Here is an 18,017-nt window from a genome sequence, read left to right as displayed (position 1 = left end):
CATCTTTTTTTATGATATGATTTTGTGCAAAGACTTTCTGGTACCTGGCATAGTGTTTAGCTTCTTCTAACACATCAGAACATCCACTGTAAAGAAAAAAAAAAAGAAACATCCTTTGTTTCCCAGCTGTTTGGGTTTAGACTTGACAGGTGAGAGAAGAGGGTGTTGTTTTCATTCACACTACCAAGACCTTGGTACCAATACCTGCTCTATGCTTTGCTGCAATGAGGGAAATGTGATTCCATATGCAGCTGCAAAGATAAAGAAGCTCTCGGACTTGTTTTATGTTCTCATTTATAGGCAGAGATCCTTGAGGAACTCAACATTAGACTGTCTAATTACTGAAAGATTGACTGCTGCATAAACCAGAACTAGAGCTGAGTATCCCAATTACATGGTATGTTTTTGGCTATCATTTGAGCAAATGTAAGTGCAAGGTGTGGGGATTTCAAAATACCATTTTGTAATCCCATTTTAAGTAGTAAATCACAGAAAGGCTCCTCTCAAACTGCAGAGAAAAGTGAGGGCTTTTGGAGTTCTGTATCACCTGCATATGTTAATTAAGAGACGTTGTTCAAGAGACAGAAATATTCTAGAGATAGAAATAGAGATAGGTTCCATTGTTTCAGGAGCAATGGGATTTAACACATTTTGCAGAAGTTTAATTTTTTTCAAATATTTTGTATATCCCCTGAAATATCTGCTAACAATGGTTGGCAAAGGGAAGGAAACAAGGAAAGAAAAAAGGCTGAAAAGTATTCTGGAAACAAAAGATAGTTAATCATTCATGTTGTCTACAATTCCTTTGGCCCACAAGTCTCAATACAGACACTTGCTCTGTAGTAAAAGGAACAAAAAAAAGATAATACAATAAAATTCTTTACAGTCCTACCTTCTGTCTTCTACAGTGTATGATGGAATCCAGAACCACAAACTGCCTGGACTTCATAGGCAAATGGCATGTCTTAAAGTAGTTCATTTCATGTCTCATGCCAACAACTTCTCCCTCCAAAACCAAGAATGTCAAAATATCATTTTGTGTAACATTCTTTATAAATTTTGACTTGTGTTAAAAAGAACATCTACTTCAATCTGATTGTGTGCATAAGGAAGGTTGTTTTTATGTTTTTTAAGACTTGTTTTTAGCTTGATATTCTGCTCTCTACCTGGAGCTGGCCATTTTGTTGAAAGATTTTGCTGCTGTATGAAGGTAAATCAAATACTTTGACTTTGAAAGAAGGAGAGCAAAAAGAGGCAGCTCAAACACGTGGTGATTCTTATTTTCCTCTCAAGAGTGACAAAACAGAGTAAGCAACTCAATACCCAGGATGGGTTAATTTAATCTGGAAAAGAAAGTTATTATTTAGATTAACATTTGATGTGATTATAACCAACACAATGCTAATTTCATATGTAAAGCCCTCACGATGTCCACAAGTCACCTTCACACTTTTGGAACATGGGTACGGAGCAGCACTGGTCAGTTCTCAGCAGTCTTTTTTTTCTTTTTTAATTTATTTTACAATATGTTCACGATTCTCTATGCTTCCAGTGTCCATCATGCTTGGCTGACCAACGCTGGTATGTGATGTCCCATGATTATCTTGCCTTGAAAGTCAGACAGTAACGCACATTTGTGTCACTCTCTTTTTAATGCAGTACAAAGCTGGACACAACTCAGAAAGAAATCCCTAAAATCCACTACCTACTTATGATCATGTATAAACGGATATTTATCATGTTAAAAGAGAACCATATGTTAAAGTGGAGGCTAGAGCCCAGTAAATCTTTTTGGGTGAAATCCTTTTTCAAGAAAAGAAATGAAATAACTGACGTTTGCTTTTGCCAGTAGAAACATTTGCTTGTGAATCTCCTGGGAAGGGAAGGGCATTCAACCTTTTTACATGCCTTCCCCTCAGATATCTCTGACCCCCACTGCGAAATGGACAACAAAAATTCCCGACTCCATGCAGCTGATTAAACCCCTTATAAGAAACATCTGGCTGAAATTTTCCTGGCAGTTGACTTGAAAAGAATACAAGAAGCAGAACCAGGGAGCTGCCACAGTACAGCTGAGCGACACAGAGATGATGCTATGCAAAAGCAGATTTTTCCTTGAATACATTAACTTCTAACTATTAACTTGTGATTGTGCAAGTAACCTTATCAGCAGAAGAAAAATAAATCCCCCTTCTACTCTGCATGCCAGCGTAGAAGAGGGAATCGGGTTTTGAAAGAAATTCTGTTCAACAATCTCTTTAAATAAAATAATAAAAGGCCTCAAACAGTTTACCTACCTAATACTTAACTTCAGTTATCAGATAGGAGAGACGTTGTTCATATCCTCAACTTCCAAAAAACGTTTCTTAAAATTGTGAAGATTTAACAACTTCCACAGTTTCTGAGAAACTCACCAACAAAGTGGATGCAACACCATCCTGTCATTTAGTAAATATACCTCCAGGCCTGTATCAGCAAAAGTGACCCATGATTTTCCTGGCCTTCCTGCCCTCTGCTGTTCAAGAGCCTGTCCAATGCAGCTCAATGCATTTTTCATTTCTGAAAATGCAGTCCCTGGAGTTCTCACTGTTTTCCATACGTACAACAGACCTAAAAGTAGGAAATTTTCGTTGTTGCTATTAAGTGAATAATAGCAGTGAAAAGCCTACATGAAATGCTTTTACTCTGCAGCTGCTGTGGAAAAAAAAAGCAGCATCAGAGAACAGTACCAGAATTAAGTCTCACACCAAAGTGGAGGAGCAAAGAAAACAGAGTGAAACCTTCTACGCCATGAATTCAAGACTGAGAAGATTCCAGAGTAAGGGGCAAGGAAAAAGCAGCATCACTATGGCCTTTTCCTGATGCCAAGGCACAGAGAGCTTCAGATCTATTAGACTGAACTAGAATTACTTCAACATTGAAAAAAAAATAAAAAAGATTCAGCACACTGCAGGGCCAGCAATCTGTAATGATCTATAAGCTTTAAAAATCTGATAGTGTATGGGAAAGGGCTACAGCTTTCCAGTTGGGTCAATGCTCTAAAGAATTACATCGTAAGTGTGTGCTTAAAATTGCTCTGTAAATATGTTTAAGTCTTATAGAAATTAACACAGAGACAAAATCTGCACTGAACGTTTTATCTTCAATTCAAACTGCACATTCTAAAGCACCCCAACTTATTTTGGCTACATCACTGAGACCCCAATAGAGCTAGAGAAGGGGTACCCACTCAACCTAGTATTGCTGTCAGTTTCTCACAATGCTAAGTTTCTCACTAAATTAACATATTCACAAAAAAGAAAAAACCTATTACATATGTTTCAATTTATGAGAAACCGGCCTTTGAAACTCAGGAAAAAAAATAATCTGGCTGATAACAAAATTTCAGCATTGAAAAAGAACAGCCAAATGGAATGCAGACCAGAAATTCTATCACAGAAGTGTAACAGTAAAAAGCAAGTCCACAACTGTTTTTCTTCTATCAAGATAAATAAAATATTGTAAATATTTTGTACCACATTATGCATTCCGTACTACCATTGGAATGGTAATGAATGAATAAAAACAGAAAATCAGGTTATAGGAACCCAACAGAAAGAGTGGAAATAAAAAGTTGTCATGTAGCACATCTACATGAGAGGGCCATGCCACTCGTGCAGGCAGGAGGTAACGTCAGTGTAGATTTAGAATAGCCAACTGCCACACGTGCCATCGTAACTCAAGTGAGTTGATTCCATAGCTAAGAGAAATAATTTAAGACTACTACATCAAGGGAAAATCTGCAATTTTGTTAAGACACTCTGACACAACCAGTGTATGCTCTCCAACTCCAGCAGACACTTCCCTATTCACATCTGGCCTGCACCAAACTGGGAAGAGATCGTATTCTGAATTCAGCAACAGGTATACAACCAACAAACAGTTAAATGGTGTAGTAAAAAGCAGATGACAGCAAAACATGGAACCAAGGCTTACAGTGTTATCGAGAAATGTTCTTACACTTAAAAAATTATAATGCACTCCAAAAATCCATTTGTTCAGGCAATCCATGTACAACAGAAGGCACTGTTATCCATATGAATCTATCAATTCTGCACAGCAAAAAACCTGAGAAGTGCAACTCAATTAGATGCAGCCTGGCCCCTCCCAGTCATTCAGGTTCCTTGAGGACAAATGTTTCCTTTTCAGTCCTTCAAATTATAAAAACACCACAAGAATTTGTAAATTACAGTAGCCGGTTAGAAAAAGCATTCTGGTGGGGGAAGCACACTGCTATATTTCAGAAAACCTTCGGCAGCATTAAATTACCCTCCCCTATCACTCAGAAGTCATGATGAGTTTAAGAAAAATGTAATGATGAAACCCTTCTCATTGACCTTCGTAGTTGATCCTTCAGTTTCCACCGGGAGTACTTCCAGCAAAGTTAAATGCTATGACCAGTCCTTTGTTGTCAAATGTGTAGCCACTTTGCTGTTCTATTGTCTTAGTCTCTAGAATTCAAAGAGAAAGGATGTGAGCAATAGCCTGTAGAGAACACTTTTGCCAGAGATAACACTATTCATCTTAGAATACGAAATTGTGTAAAAAATTTTTGTTTCCAAACTGCAGTGACTGTAATAAATTATACCATACCTGGCTTTTCTATAAATGTATAAACACACACCTCTTCAACAGAATGGAGAAACTTGTCCTCTACAGAACAACTGTATCTCATACTATTCTGCATGTGTCTTGATTTAATATCAGTTTATTTTCCTATGATGCAATTGCTCTAAACACCCAGAGCAGCACATTGACTGCAACAGTAGCAGTACAAAAGTAACAGAGCTGTTAAGCACAACGTTCAACAGTCATCTTCACCCAGTGACAGGCAGGCAGCGAGCTAGTGCCTTAATTTGTTTTTCATGTCAAATGTCAGGTTGTGCAAAACAAGTTGATAGCCTGTTCTAACAGTAGCATATGTCAATAAGAAGGCAATTAATTACAAGCAAAGGTAATCGGAATAGCACACACTTCCAAAGGATAATACAAGCACAATTTCCTATTTATGCTTCTCAAGCCTTCTGTAAGACTTCTGATAATGGGCAGAGATTTATTCTGTTGTTATACATTAGATGCAGTTCCACCATCCCTGCAACACTTGAAATGGCCCCAGAGAAGAGACTTACCTGCAGCATTTCGCCGGTGCTCTGCTAATGTATAAATTTCCTGCAGCTGTTTCTTCTGATCCTCACTCAGTGGTGCTGTCAGCAAATGGTACCAGGCAGCATCTCGGCTCTGCACCGCTGTCAAAACAGGAATGGATGGAAAGTGATTATCAGCTTACACTGCAAGGTAATTTCAGAAGAATAAGATGAAACATGTGGGAAAACAAGCAGAACTGGCACTGTAAAATAGATTCAGTATTCCTGTCAGTTTCTCAGCACAGAATCCCCACTGTAAACAAGCCATCTGGGGGGAACTTCATTACATTCTCTTCTTTCTGAAACAGCAATTTAACAGTGAGGCCATTATTCATGGACAATGACAAAGCAAATCTATTAACTGAAGATTCTTATCAAAACTAAAAACAGCAAGAGTAGACAAACAGAAAAGGAAGAAAATAAGTTTTCCATTATCATTTTAATATCTAGAAAGTGACAAACGTTTGTATATATTGGAGAGCCTCTAGTGACCGAGTCTCACTCATTTAGGCTGTGGTTGAAAAGTTCTTAAAGACTACATGAAGACAATTTATCTCTAGCTGTATTTACTGCCACCTATTTTTTGAAGTTCTTCCTGGAAGTGAAAAAAAAATCTTAGGACTAACATTAAAAAGCATTTCCAGTTTCAATAATCTAAATTACTACTAGAAACAAAGAGAAGGGCTTTTGCCAATGACGACAGCCAAGCTGTTTCATCATATCATATCATTCGACCCACTATCACACACATACCTAAAAGTGCTTGTGTGAAAAACTGGTATTCATCAACACCATTTTCAAGGTCAAGAGGTGTGCTGAACCCTTCAAGAGCAGTCTCTTCCAAGGCATCTTCATCCCAGTCATCATCATCATCATCGTCATCCTCTTCTTCTCCATGTTCGTCTCCACCTCCACCATGGTTCTCTTGCATTGCCTGGCTCACTTCATTTGTCTCCTCCTCATCACTTGGTATCTCTTCTGCAAAAGCATTCATGTGCTTTATAAAGCAATGTAAAGTACTGGGAAACAATGACTTACAAATGAAAAACAATTAATAAAATCTCATTTCAGGTTGGAAAGAAGATCCTCTAATAACACCTTCCCCCAAAATCTCAGAAGTGGAAAAATAAGCTATTAAAATGTTTTATACGTTCAAGATCTTTAGTTAAACTTTTGTTTCTAAAAAGACCTGGGGAATGTGAAACTGGCATCTTTGTTCTTCTTTTGTGGACACTGCTTTAGTGCAGTTACTGTGCAATCCAAAATAACTGGTGTAAGTTTATCTTTGACAAAATCTCCCATCACTATCTTTATCCAGAATTCCACCTTTTGCTTAGCCCTACCTCCCATGCTGTTTATGGAACAATTATTATATCCTGAATTATATTCCATTCCAACATGCAACTCCACACCTTGCTATTTCTTATTTAAGGAAAGATACTTCTGACTTATAACTGAGGTTAAAATAAAATCCCCCCCCCAGGAACACGAAGGTTTGGAACTACGTTTTTATCCTGTGTCAACAGGATAAGAAGTATAAAATGACCGTATCTACAACAAGCAGAGTGACTGAATCTCAGGGTGGAGATTTGGAAATTTCTGTGCTGCTTCTATACTCTATGTACCCCTACACATCTCGAGGAATTCTGTAACTCCATTACAGAATAATCATGTGAAATTTTGAAGGATTATATTATCTACTTAGACCCACTCCGATTTTCGGACCTCAAGCAATCTCCAATTCCAAATCAAATAAGGCCACACCTATCTGCTCGCAGCACTGCACAAAATTCACTTCCCCCAGCTCTCACTGCAATGTACTCTTCGGATGTTTTCTCCCTTCTGCCAGCCATAGCAATAAGAAGTCTTTCTACTCCAGGAACGTCTGTTGCCTCTACTTTGCAAATCACTGTGTGCCATATTGCATTTGGACAAAGACTTGCAAGGATGTCCTTCAAAGTTCACTAGAATAGGTCTTTAAAATAGCTGGGTACGAGGAACAGCTTCTTTCCAGGAAGCAAGAATAAAGCCAGTGGAGCCCTGGAAACTTCCTGCTCCCTATGTGAGAAGATGGAATACATTCACAACCCAGAAAACTGGGTTTGCAAGTTTTGTTGTTACTTCTGAACCAATACTATCCTCTCACGAAGTATTACCTATGATACGTTGAAACATTTTGATTAAATTTTGGGAGGAAAAGTCCATTTCTAAGGTGATCTTACAAGCACCCGATAGGCCTATTTACTTTCAGCAGACTAATGAGCCTTAGAAGTGAACTGCAATTTCTTACCCCCTTTAAATTAAATCCAGACAAAATCCACAATGTGAAAAGGGGAGATTTTACCATTATCTTCTGCAACGTGTTTATCATCTTTAGCATGATCCTCGTGTTCTGTGAGTTCTCGCGAGGCGCAAACTTGTTTCAAGCCCAAGAAGAGGAGGAGGATTGAAGGGACAATCTGAGCAGCCACAGCATCCACTGCAGGTGGTCGGTTCTGTAACTCCATTAGGATGCTCAGCCCTATTATACACATCTTTCTGTCATGGAGTCTAAAACAACACACAAACATTACACATAAAAAGAGAATTTCACTGCACGGAGTATTAAAGGGCTGGCACTCAACATGGTAAAAGACAGAGAAAGTCCTCAAAGTCTATGTTCAAAGCTCCTACATATGTGATTGTTTCGTTCTGAATCCAAGTTTCCTACTGGAAAGCATTTGTCTAGTAACAATTAAATACCTGTCAAGCAATGTCCAAATTCCTGGAAGAACTGTTTAATGGTGATAGGTGGACAGTTGGATTGGATGATCTTACAGGTCTTTTCCAACCTTGGTGATTCTATGATTATCAAATGCAAAGTTTGTAATGCTAAACAAAATAGTTTAATAATTAGGTAGAGTCTGGTCTTTAATAAGCCATCTGATTAAGAATACCAATATTAAGTATAATGGAAAATTAATTTGCTTTGGCTTTGGTAGGACTACTGTAGCAGGGACTGAAATTAGCAGAAAGACTATTAGTGAAGAGTAATGACAAGCAGGACCACACTGAATCGCAGGGTGCTTTTATAGAGTGCCACAGGGCTAGCTGTATTTAAGCACTCTATAGAGAACTTAAACTGCCTCTACTGATAGTCTCTGGCCCTCCTTAGCAGGAAGCACCAGTAGCACTCAACTTTTCCCTAACGTTATGGTGTTTTTCTATTAAGGGCTTGAAAGTTTTGAATGCTTCTATTTGATGCTGACAGCTTCTGTCCTAATTCTCCACAGGACAAGCAGCTCCAGCAAGAATTTTCATCCGGACCTGCAGAAAACAAAGCAGATCTCCAAAGCTGGCTGCTGTGTTAGGTTCTTCTCTCCCTAAACCTGTGCATCAGGTAATCCTATGCAGTCTTCTGTATGTGCAGCAGCACGGCATTACCAGCACAGCTGCAGCAGGGTTGCAGGGTGAAAAACAAAGCTATTCACTTTTAGCATTTCTGAATACTTTCATCCATCCTTCAGAATCTCAGTAGATATTTCTGTTACAGAATTGGTTTTACTTTGGAATGAAGAGGATACAAGTTGCAACAGAAGAAACAACCAGAATGAGCACCAGAGACTGCAACAGGAAAATAGCCAGTTCAATCCGCCACTTCAAATATTAATACAGAAATACAATTTTTAAAATAATTACAGCTTCCATTACCAAAGATCCCATACAATATGCTACTAAACCATAATATTAAACCGTAATACAAGTGATCTTGTATTATAACAATAATCTATAACAGCTTTCTCCACATGTGCTTAAACAAGGCTGTGGATCTGGAAGGATTTCATTATACCTCCTACTTTGCTATTCCTGGTAAGGCTTAACAAAGTCACCCCATTCTCAGAGTAGTGATGATAATGATAAATTATATACAACCACACATAACATTATAATCCTTCCAAGGAAAATGAAACTGCCTAGCATTTGAAATGACACAATGTCTTGTTGGGTTTGGCTGCTACTTTACACGTGTTGAAAAATGCATCAAAATGCAAGTGGGTGAAGACTGTCCCTCCATCACTTGGCAAGCTGCAGTAGTTCCTTTTCAAAAGGAACCGAGCACAGAAGGCATCCAAAACAACCAAGGAAACTGAGTCAGGGGAATAGTCTGCTTTCACCTCTGTTACATGAAAAAAGTGAAACTCCTTAGCTCCTCCCAGTTTATCTGTCTCAAAAACAAACTTCATGAAGACTAAAATTCTATCTAAAGATGTTGCTACCTATGAATGAGGTACAGCCTTCTGAGGAAGAGCTGTTCTTACTGCAAGTACAAAAGGAAAGAACTTTCTCTACACTCTCTTTCTGCCAGCACCTTCATGCAAGTTTGATCCAAGCTCTGTAACGCATACAAAAGACTTCTAAACTGCATCTTGACACGGGGAAGCAATAAGACTTCTTTCATTTGTACGTGCAATAGAATTGATAATGACACATGGAATTACCTTTTAGAATACATTTGAGAAAACTACTGTTATATAATGCAAATTGCAAAACACAACAGGAAAAATAATTTTAAAATTATAGTAAACTGTGGCTTAGCTTCATATTAAATTATCTCTTCTGGACAGCTAATGTAAGTGGAAGATTCACACACTGTTATTTAAAAGGAAATCATTATTAGGAAGTAGCCAAATAGCCAGAAAGTGCACTATATTTGTCATGCTCCATTTTCAAGCATCTAATCAGAGGAATTGTAAGAATGAGCACATGCCTTTAGAATGAGCATGTTATTAGAAGGCTCAGGAGGACACCCAGGCATTGAGCCACCTTAGTGAACCTAACCCAGAAGGAGACTTGTTTCTTCCACATGTCAGCACAGAGAAACAGCAGGACAATTCTGAAGTTCTGCTCTCCAATGTCCCAACTGTATCAAACATCAACGGGACCTGAACAAGTGAAGCAGAATTTTATGTCATTTACATATTTTTGTAATAGCAAAGAATGGTTTCAGTATCCTTGTGTCTGCACAAAGCTGTCTGGATACAATTCTCCTCCTTACTTTGTCCTTGGAGATGCACACTTACTGGCTCAGTAGCCCTCCCTAGCAATCACTCTGCTGCCTCACAGACATAGCAAGCCCGGTGTGCTAAACATATGTCCTTGGAGCCATACATGGCAGTGCAATGCACAACTCCTGAGCAGGTCTGGTTTTAACGTACTCTGCGGGCTTTCTTTTGTAGCTAATACACTTCCTCCAGTACAAGATTAAAAAAAAAGATCTTCTGTAGTTTAAACTGTATTGAAAGTGTTTCAGAGGGAAATCACTAAGCCTACCTTTCCCTTAGTGGTTTATTGTGCTCCTTTTATGTGAGGATCAACTTGCTTTCCATTACATTAATCTGTATCCTGCAAGTAATTAGCCAGTTGCAAAGTTGGAACCATCCTTCTTTGACCTATAGAAGATTAGGATGTTATATCCTAGGATTTCTAATGATCTTAACTCCTGTCAAATAAATCCTCCTAGTCTAACTAACTAACTAAATAGACAGATAAAAATACCTATTCATTTTTTAAAACAAGTTACACTTTCCTCTCACCCCAGTTGCCACAGAAGGATTTTTAGTGTAAGAATAAGCATAAGAAATGTAGAAATCTCACCCAAATTTCAGGCTGACAGGGAAAAGGTGTAAAGCAGCAAGGAACACATTTTGATAAATGTTTTTTCAGTCCCTTGCCCTTCGTCAATTTGAAGTACTCATAGAAAACATATACAGTGTTTATTTGTATCTGAATACTAGGGTATGTGGGCACACATTCACAGATGTGTAATATCCACAGTGACATACAGATTTATGCAGTCTTGCAATGAGTTCTGAGATCTCCTTGCCTTGATTATTTTTAACATTTTAAATTTCTAAACAGTTTTAAACAGTTTCCATATTTTTAATAACATGGGAGAGCAGTTACTTATCAGAACCTGAATGTCTTCCTCCACAGCAAGATGTATTATTCCCATGGATTCCATTCCAGGAGTTCACAAGTACTGCTGAAGAAATACTGCATACTTTGGCAAACACCACTGGCTCCAGCATGAGAACATACACACACACAGAACCCCACTGCCTTTCAGACCCCTGGGCAGAGCAGGATCTGTGGGCACTAGGAACTCAGGGGAGGAGAAGGACAAAGGGACATGAGAGTTATGTGATGTGAGTATCACAAAGAGACACCGTTACCAACCAGTAAATCACAGACTGTCAGCAGGGCTGATGAAGAAATAGCAGTGAGATTCACACCTGGAGGTGGATCTACTTCGTTCTTCTCCTGTTTCTCCACAATCTGTGATCACAGCAACTGACTCGAATTTAAGCCTAAAACTGCTTCTTACTGGAAAGCAACCCAATTCTAAACTGAAACAACACTGAATGACAGCTGGAAGGAAGAACTGTACAAGAGAGGGTGGCATTAGCGTCTTCACTGACAAAAATAAGGCCCAAGGAAGGGTAGCAAGGAAGCCAGATTTTGTTTGCAACTAACTATTCCTGTTCAGTTAAGCCTCTTCAAATGATGACCCTTATAACCCTCATTAAAATCAAATGGCCTTCTGGAAGCGGTCCTGTTCTTCAGGGAGAAAGGGAGGAGTCACTTGTATCACACCACAGTGCCTGACAAGCAGTACTACAGCAAAAGCCCTGTGCCTGGAATCCACCCACCGAGGAGGCAGCACTGAAGGAAACCCAATTTTTAGATTTAAGCGACATTACAGATATTTATTTCACTGCTGGTAGCAATGCATCAAAGAGGTACATTTTGATCTTCAGCTGCCATTCAAGTTCATAGTCTGAGCAGAATCTAGCATGATAATCTCTTGTGTTTCATTTTATAGGCTTTGCCAACTTTTGTCTCTGAAAACGAATTTAGTTGAACAGTAGTTGCAGAAGCTAATGCTTTCTGAAAAGCAACACAAAAGAACTTAAAGTTAAGCTGTAGCATACAGAAGTACTTGAAGTTGGAAAGTATTCAGCTCAACAGTATTTTTCTGCTCTGGATCTCACTGGCTTCTCACTGGATGAACTGTTTAAGGCCATAAATCCCTTTCATTTTTATTTCTTTTAAAAAGGAATGACAAGTTTACCACCTATAGGGAATATCTGCTTTCATACTGCCTCTGTGTGCTTTCAGCATTTGGTACAAAACAAGAAAAAATGACAACATAAGGAGCTGAATATCAAGGAATTTTCTTCAGCCATAAAAAATGAGTACATGGAAATCCTGATAGTAAAAGTCTCGTACTTTTCTAAAGTCAGCAGCCTCAAAAGTAATTTAAAAATTAATGGTAATATTATCAAAAGATGCAGGAGAGACAGACTTAAAGATGTCATTTCTCAGCCAGTGGTGCTAGAAAAGAAATGAAGGACTGGGTACTTTATGCCTACTTTGTCATCAACACAAGCAACCCCTCTAAATGTCTAAATGATGATGTGTGTATTTATGTTAAGATACAGGATGTGCTGTAGACACTTCTTATGCATAGCAACAGAAAAGGTCTGAATGTTTGTGATAATATACACTGCTTTTGTTACAATGAAGAAGGGTGGGATTTTTTTTCTCTTTTTTCTCACATTTACCTGTTTTGCATGGAGGGGAAGAGGAACAGACCTTCAAAGATCATCCAGTCCAACTGCTCAACCACTTCCTGGCTAACCAATTGTTAAAGCATACTGAGGAGGGCACTGTCCAATGTTTCCTGAACACTGACAGGCATGAGGCATCAATCACTTCATTAAGAAGCCTGTTCCAGTGTTTCACACTGAAGATTTTTTTTTCCTAATTTCTAGTCTGAATTCTTGTTAATACCAAGTCTGATAGTTTATACTCAAGAAACTTAAAGAATCCTGAAATAGAATTTGCATTGTGCTCTTGTATTGTTGCAATTCAATACAGAAAATTCAATACACTCATTAACTCAAAAGACCAAGAAAAAATAAATATGCAGAGGACCCCTATGTTAGTAACATAGTAACTAGACCTGGTGTGGATCAATGTTATTTAGAACAGACAGGGAATGAGATCTCTTGCACCTACATGACTAAGGATGAGAAGAGAACAAGTCAGAATCAAGGACTTTTAAAATACAAACAGACAATACTTGCCCAAGAAAACAGTCTGTGTCATTCATCCACTGGTTTATGAACTGTGCAGTGATGGGCTCAGGGTTGTGTGGAAATCTGATGTTCTCTAAGGTGTGCAAAAGTAGGTCAGGATTGTAATAGAGTGCAGCTATGGCAACCTGAAGACACATGGTACGAAGCTCGCTTGTTTTAACTCCTCTTGTCAACCGCTCCAGAACGGCCTCCACAAAGAGCGGAATGCACTGGGAATGGAAAGGAATAGGGAAAAAGATCAGGTATGGCACATGTTGCCAGATATTAAAAAGCTTTAAACACATTTATCTCAACTGACTTCCAGGGCTAATCGAAGTCCAGGTATATCTTAAGAATGCATAAGATTCGTTTCCTAATACAAAAGCATTTTAAGCCTCTGATTACATGCTTACAGATCTTCTCAAAAACAAGTTTGAAACAAGTGAGGGTTGAAAAAGTGAGCGTGCACGTAGCTCTACACAATGAAATAAAAATCTACATATATTTCAATGCGTAGGTTTACACTGTATGTTAGTTAAAGAAGCATTATGAATGTTTCGGTTTGTGAGTTTCAGTCCAGATTACATCAGTTTTAATTCAGAGTTGTGCTCACTCCAGTCTTCCACCACACTGTTACTTCAGTGTAAATGTATACAATTCACTTGAATCCCTTTCAGATTCTATTTACAAATAAAATAAAGAAGGCAATCGTACACATCATACTATTCCCTTAACACTCAGTTTACAATCATACTCTTGTCATGCTTAAGTATCTTCAGCACTAAAAATGCTATGTACAAACTCCCAAGAGCTTATTTACACTTTTCTGTATTTCTCCCCATTCCTACGTATTACTTCTCCCTAAAATTCTCTGATTCCAATTGCTTTTCACAGGAATTATACACATAGCACTGGAAATGTGCAGAAGAGAGGATCTGTTAGACATGCATCACCTGGTCAATACCCCGTCCTTTGCACTGAAGAACAATTACTTCTAGGAGCTTGGCTGCATGGCACTCTGCATCTTCTCCTGCATCTCCTGTCAATACCTAGCAATCACAATGGCAATTTAGTTTATTGGTATTAATCACTGTCAACTATGAATGCTTTCGCACATGCACAAATCAAACCTCTAAATGGCATGTATGTATCTTCAGGTTGTATTTTACGACAAATTAAGAATGACAAATCTCATCTCTACAGGACATCAATGAAGATAGGTGGCTAATGGCTAGAATTTAGAAGAAATTGTTGTTGCTTCTTATTCACTTTAGTAATATTTATACGTCCTTTATTTTTTCCTTTTTTAAGGAAATATTATTTATAAGATTCATTGATTTCACCATGCTCTATTTCTTTGTGACTTCCATTCTAATAGGCAGTGGCAGATAAAGAGCCTGGCAAAGCGAGGACTTATCTCTAGGCTAATTTCAGATTAAAAACAAGATGTGTATAATCTCTCTCTGTACATGTGCATATGCATGAAACTTTTTCCCCGGTATGTTTAAACCCTATGGACAGTGTCAATCAAACCTGACAGGGCAGTAGAATTCTCAATCATGTTAAATCCCCACGAATCTCTTCAAAATAAACAAGTGGATAGATGCTTATAAGCACCTATCCATGCTTCTAACATTTATAATGCCCTAAATGAGAAAAAAAACTGCAGCATGATCTCATACTTCATTAAGCAGAACAGAAAGAATATAAAAGGAAAAAAAGAAAACGTATAAAGAACTTCAAGTGAGTTCATATCCTAGCTGACAACAAAAGAATCCAATCACAAGATACACAACCAAAAGAAATCAGACTTCATTAATTCCTCTCTTTACCAAAATAGCTGTTCATAGAAGAGTGCCAACATAAACAACAGCACAGCAACTTTCTCCCACACATTTTTGTGCACATTGGTTGTTTTTTGGTACTTCTTTTTTTTGAAGTGTTTCACTTAAAAGTTTGAAGCTGCTATGGCTACTCAGAACTGAGATGAGACCAAGCTTCATTTCACTCCAAAATGACTGGCCACTACCTGGCATGTTCAAATCACTTTTAATCTGATAATTAAGTACCAGTGATTAGCACAAAAGTAAGAATCAGAAGCCTTACCTTTTTACACATAGCGTAAATGATTTCTAAATGCTTTGGATTAGACAGTAAAGTATCAGTGTCAATGGTCACGTAATTATGCAAGAGAGGCATCATATCTGCAGAGGAGGAAGAGCGAAAAAAAAAGAAATTACAGACTAATCAATGAAACTGCTAACCGATGAGGCTGCAATCCTTTAATTGGATTCATTCATCCAGACTCCTGGACATGGTTGGAAATTCAAATATTGCTAAAGTCTACTCTAGCAGAATTCTTTGTGAAGTGCACAATGCAGAAGGCATTCTCAGGAGAAGAAATAGAATAGAACTACATTTTAATTTACCAATTTGTAGTTTCCCTTTAACTACATTTCAGCTTTCTTTTATCAGGACCTCCTACAACAACCGATCATACTGACAGACTGGAACACACTTCTCGAGCTAGATATGCTCCTGTTACACTCCTACACTACACAGATGGTCAGGGCACAACTCAAGCACCCGATCACTTTACACCCAGATACTACATGGAAGCAACCTTTGTAAGGCAGGTTCTGGAGATGAATTCCCAAACACTTGAAACATCAACAGAATGCAAGTGGAAATACCTGCAAAGTATTCAAAGCAATCCTGCTGGAAAACCTCATAGAGAACACCTAAAAGCTGCCACATTTGAGGTGAAATCATCTGGCACGTCAAGCTGTATGCCAAGGAAAGAATTTCTTCGTAAAACTCTGGAAAGGAGAAACATTTTGTAAACAACAACCTGTAAAAAAAGTTTTTCTTGTAAATATCTCAAAACCCAAAGCGTCACATAACTATTGGAAGACAGCAATTAGTAACTATGTCAATATGGAAAAAAATCATACAAATTGGAAAAGACTCTTTTGGACAAGCATTACGTTGGCTGTAGCTACAACAATAAGCATTGCTTCTCATTATAAAAACACACTGGGAAAATGTATTAGCAACACAAAGACATTGCTTTGACTTACTGCAAAACATTTTTACTTTCTTAATCTACTTTTTTTTTTTTTTTTAATTTCCCCCTCATAAAATAGTAATTGCAGACTTTGCCTTTTAACACAATTTTACTGTCCAGACCTTTTACTGTCCAGGATGACAGTATTGTTTGTAATAATGACAGATTTTTTCCCATGTAAAAAACTATAATCTTTTTCTAAAAATTAGCTCCAAAAAAATACCTATAACGTGCTTCTGCAAAACAAGGCCGATGATCTGCAAACAAATGCTCTCCAGCTGTTGAGTTATCTGAAATTAAAAAGTAAAAAAAAAAAGGATTTCATTTACAAATCTACGAAGACAGTAATTTAATAACGATCACATGACTGTGAAGTAAAGTCTCACTGGTGTGAGTACTCAGTTTTTCAATAAGCAGCATTACTTTAAGGCTTGTCACGGCATTTTTCTTTATTATAAGAATTCTAACTTAAAAATTATTCTGCAGATCTTGTTAAAAACTGTGCCTGTTGTCCTTTTCTACATATAATGTAAAGAGGCAAACCCTCTACTCAGACTGAGGTAATAAGGCCTCAGTCCAAATTCCTTCTTTGAAAAAGAATGGGTTGAAAAAAAAGAAAGGAAGTGATGCTTTTGCTTAAGATCTATGGAGAGCTTCCCATAAGAGCAGGCTTGACAAAAGGGAAACACGCAGAATTTGGGAGAATAAAACTGCATTGAAGCCAGACAAAAGCTATTATGTAGCTATCTGCTGGAGTGGGCAGTTTCAAACTGAGAGGAGAACTTACTCAGCTTTCTTATGTTGGAGAGAGAGACTACTTTTATGAATGAAATCAAATTAGGAGAATGATATAGCCACATTGCAAGCCTAAGTGAAACCTCCAGTACAGGCATCTCGTGGTATTGCCATTAGTCATTCATTAAACATGAAATCTTGCAGCTGTCAGGCTTCCTGCATTTCCTCCCAGCAAAGGGCTTAAGCATGTGATCACAGATTCATCCACATACCTTCAGGCGACTGATTCAGAAACATGGCTTAGAGCTGATCATCCTCTAAGCTCTCTGTATAGTTAATGATAAACGGGAAAGGAATTTCTAAGGAGTTTTCAGCTCCATTTATCATTTGCATATCATTTATATTGCTTCTAAAATGATTTGAGATCCTGAGGAGAGCCCTCTGCACAGTATTTTAGCTGGCTCTTCATATAGCAGAAAAACAAGCTGCTAAGCTGATACCATAAATACTCCAACCCCAAAGGTTTTCCTAGGCTAAAACCAGAACATCCGTTTCAGATGACCTCTCCTGACGTTCAGTTTAGCTACCAGATTTCATTCTAGCTTTCAAAAGATGCAAGGGGTTCTTGTAAAGGAATGAAAGATGTGTTCAAATCCAAAGGAACACGATGGTCACACAAAAAATATGAATGAATTTTTAAAATTAGAAGCTTCATAGTCGGATTTCACATTGGCAATAAAACTTTCTCACTGTAACTTGAAAGAAGCAGACCAAACTAGGACAAAGCACTTTTGTGCTTTTTGTCAGTTGGGCTCAGATACTGACAGACTTTGTCTCTCTTGCCAGTCACTGAAGTCCTTCCTACCTCGGCCAGCTACAAGCAGAAACAATCCCTTTTTTCTCTGAATATGT

The 18,017-nt window shown here is 38.0% G+C and overlaps 1 protein-coding gene across 1 annotated transcript in view; it reads right to left on the bottom strand.

The window, feature by feature from the left end:
* Positions 1–1,259: 1,259 nt before the first annotated feature.
* The window catches only part of IPO8 (importin 8), a 37,821-nt gene continuing 21,063 nt past the window's right edge, over positions 1,260–18,017 (bottom strand). Inside the window, exons 16-24 of the mRNA XM_042837823.1 lie at positions 16,594–16,660; positions 15,997–16,122; positions 15,410–15,507; positions 14,257–14,352; positions 13,313–13,533; positions 7,528–7,733; positions 5,937–6,161; positions 5,169–5,285; positions 1,260–4,490 (exon numbers count right to left, since the gene is read on the bottom strand). Of these exons, the coding sequence (XP_042693757.1) occupies positions 4,393–4,490; positions 5,169–5,285; positions 5,937–6,161; positions 7,528–7,733; positions 13,313–13,533; positions 14,257–14,352; positions 15,410–15,507; positions 15,997–16,122; positions 16,594–16,660 (1,254 nt within the window). The 3' untranslated portion in view covers positions 1,260–4,392. The remainder of the gene's footprint in view (positions 4,491–5,168; positions 5,286–5,936; positions 6,162–7,527; positions 7,734–13,312; positions 13,534–14,256; positions 14,353–15,409; positions 15,508–15,996; positions 16,123–16,593; positions 16,661–18,017) is intronic.

This window comes from Centrocercus urophasianus, unplaced genomic scaffold (assembly GCF_019232065.1).
Source record: "Centrocercus urophasianus isolate 14NV4802_14NV808 unplaced genomic scaffold, USGS_Curo_1.0 seq_73, whole genome shotgun sequence".
NCBI classification, from domain to species: Eukaryota; Metazoa; Chordata; class Aves; order Galliformes; family Phasianidae; genus Centrocercus; species Centrocercus urophasianus.
This window is presented reverse-complemented; position numbering and strand designations above follow the sequence as displayed.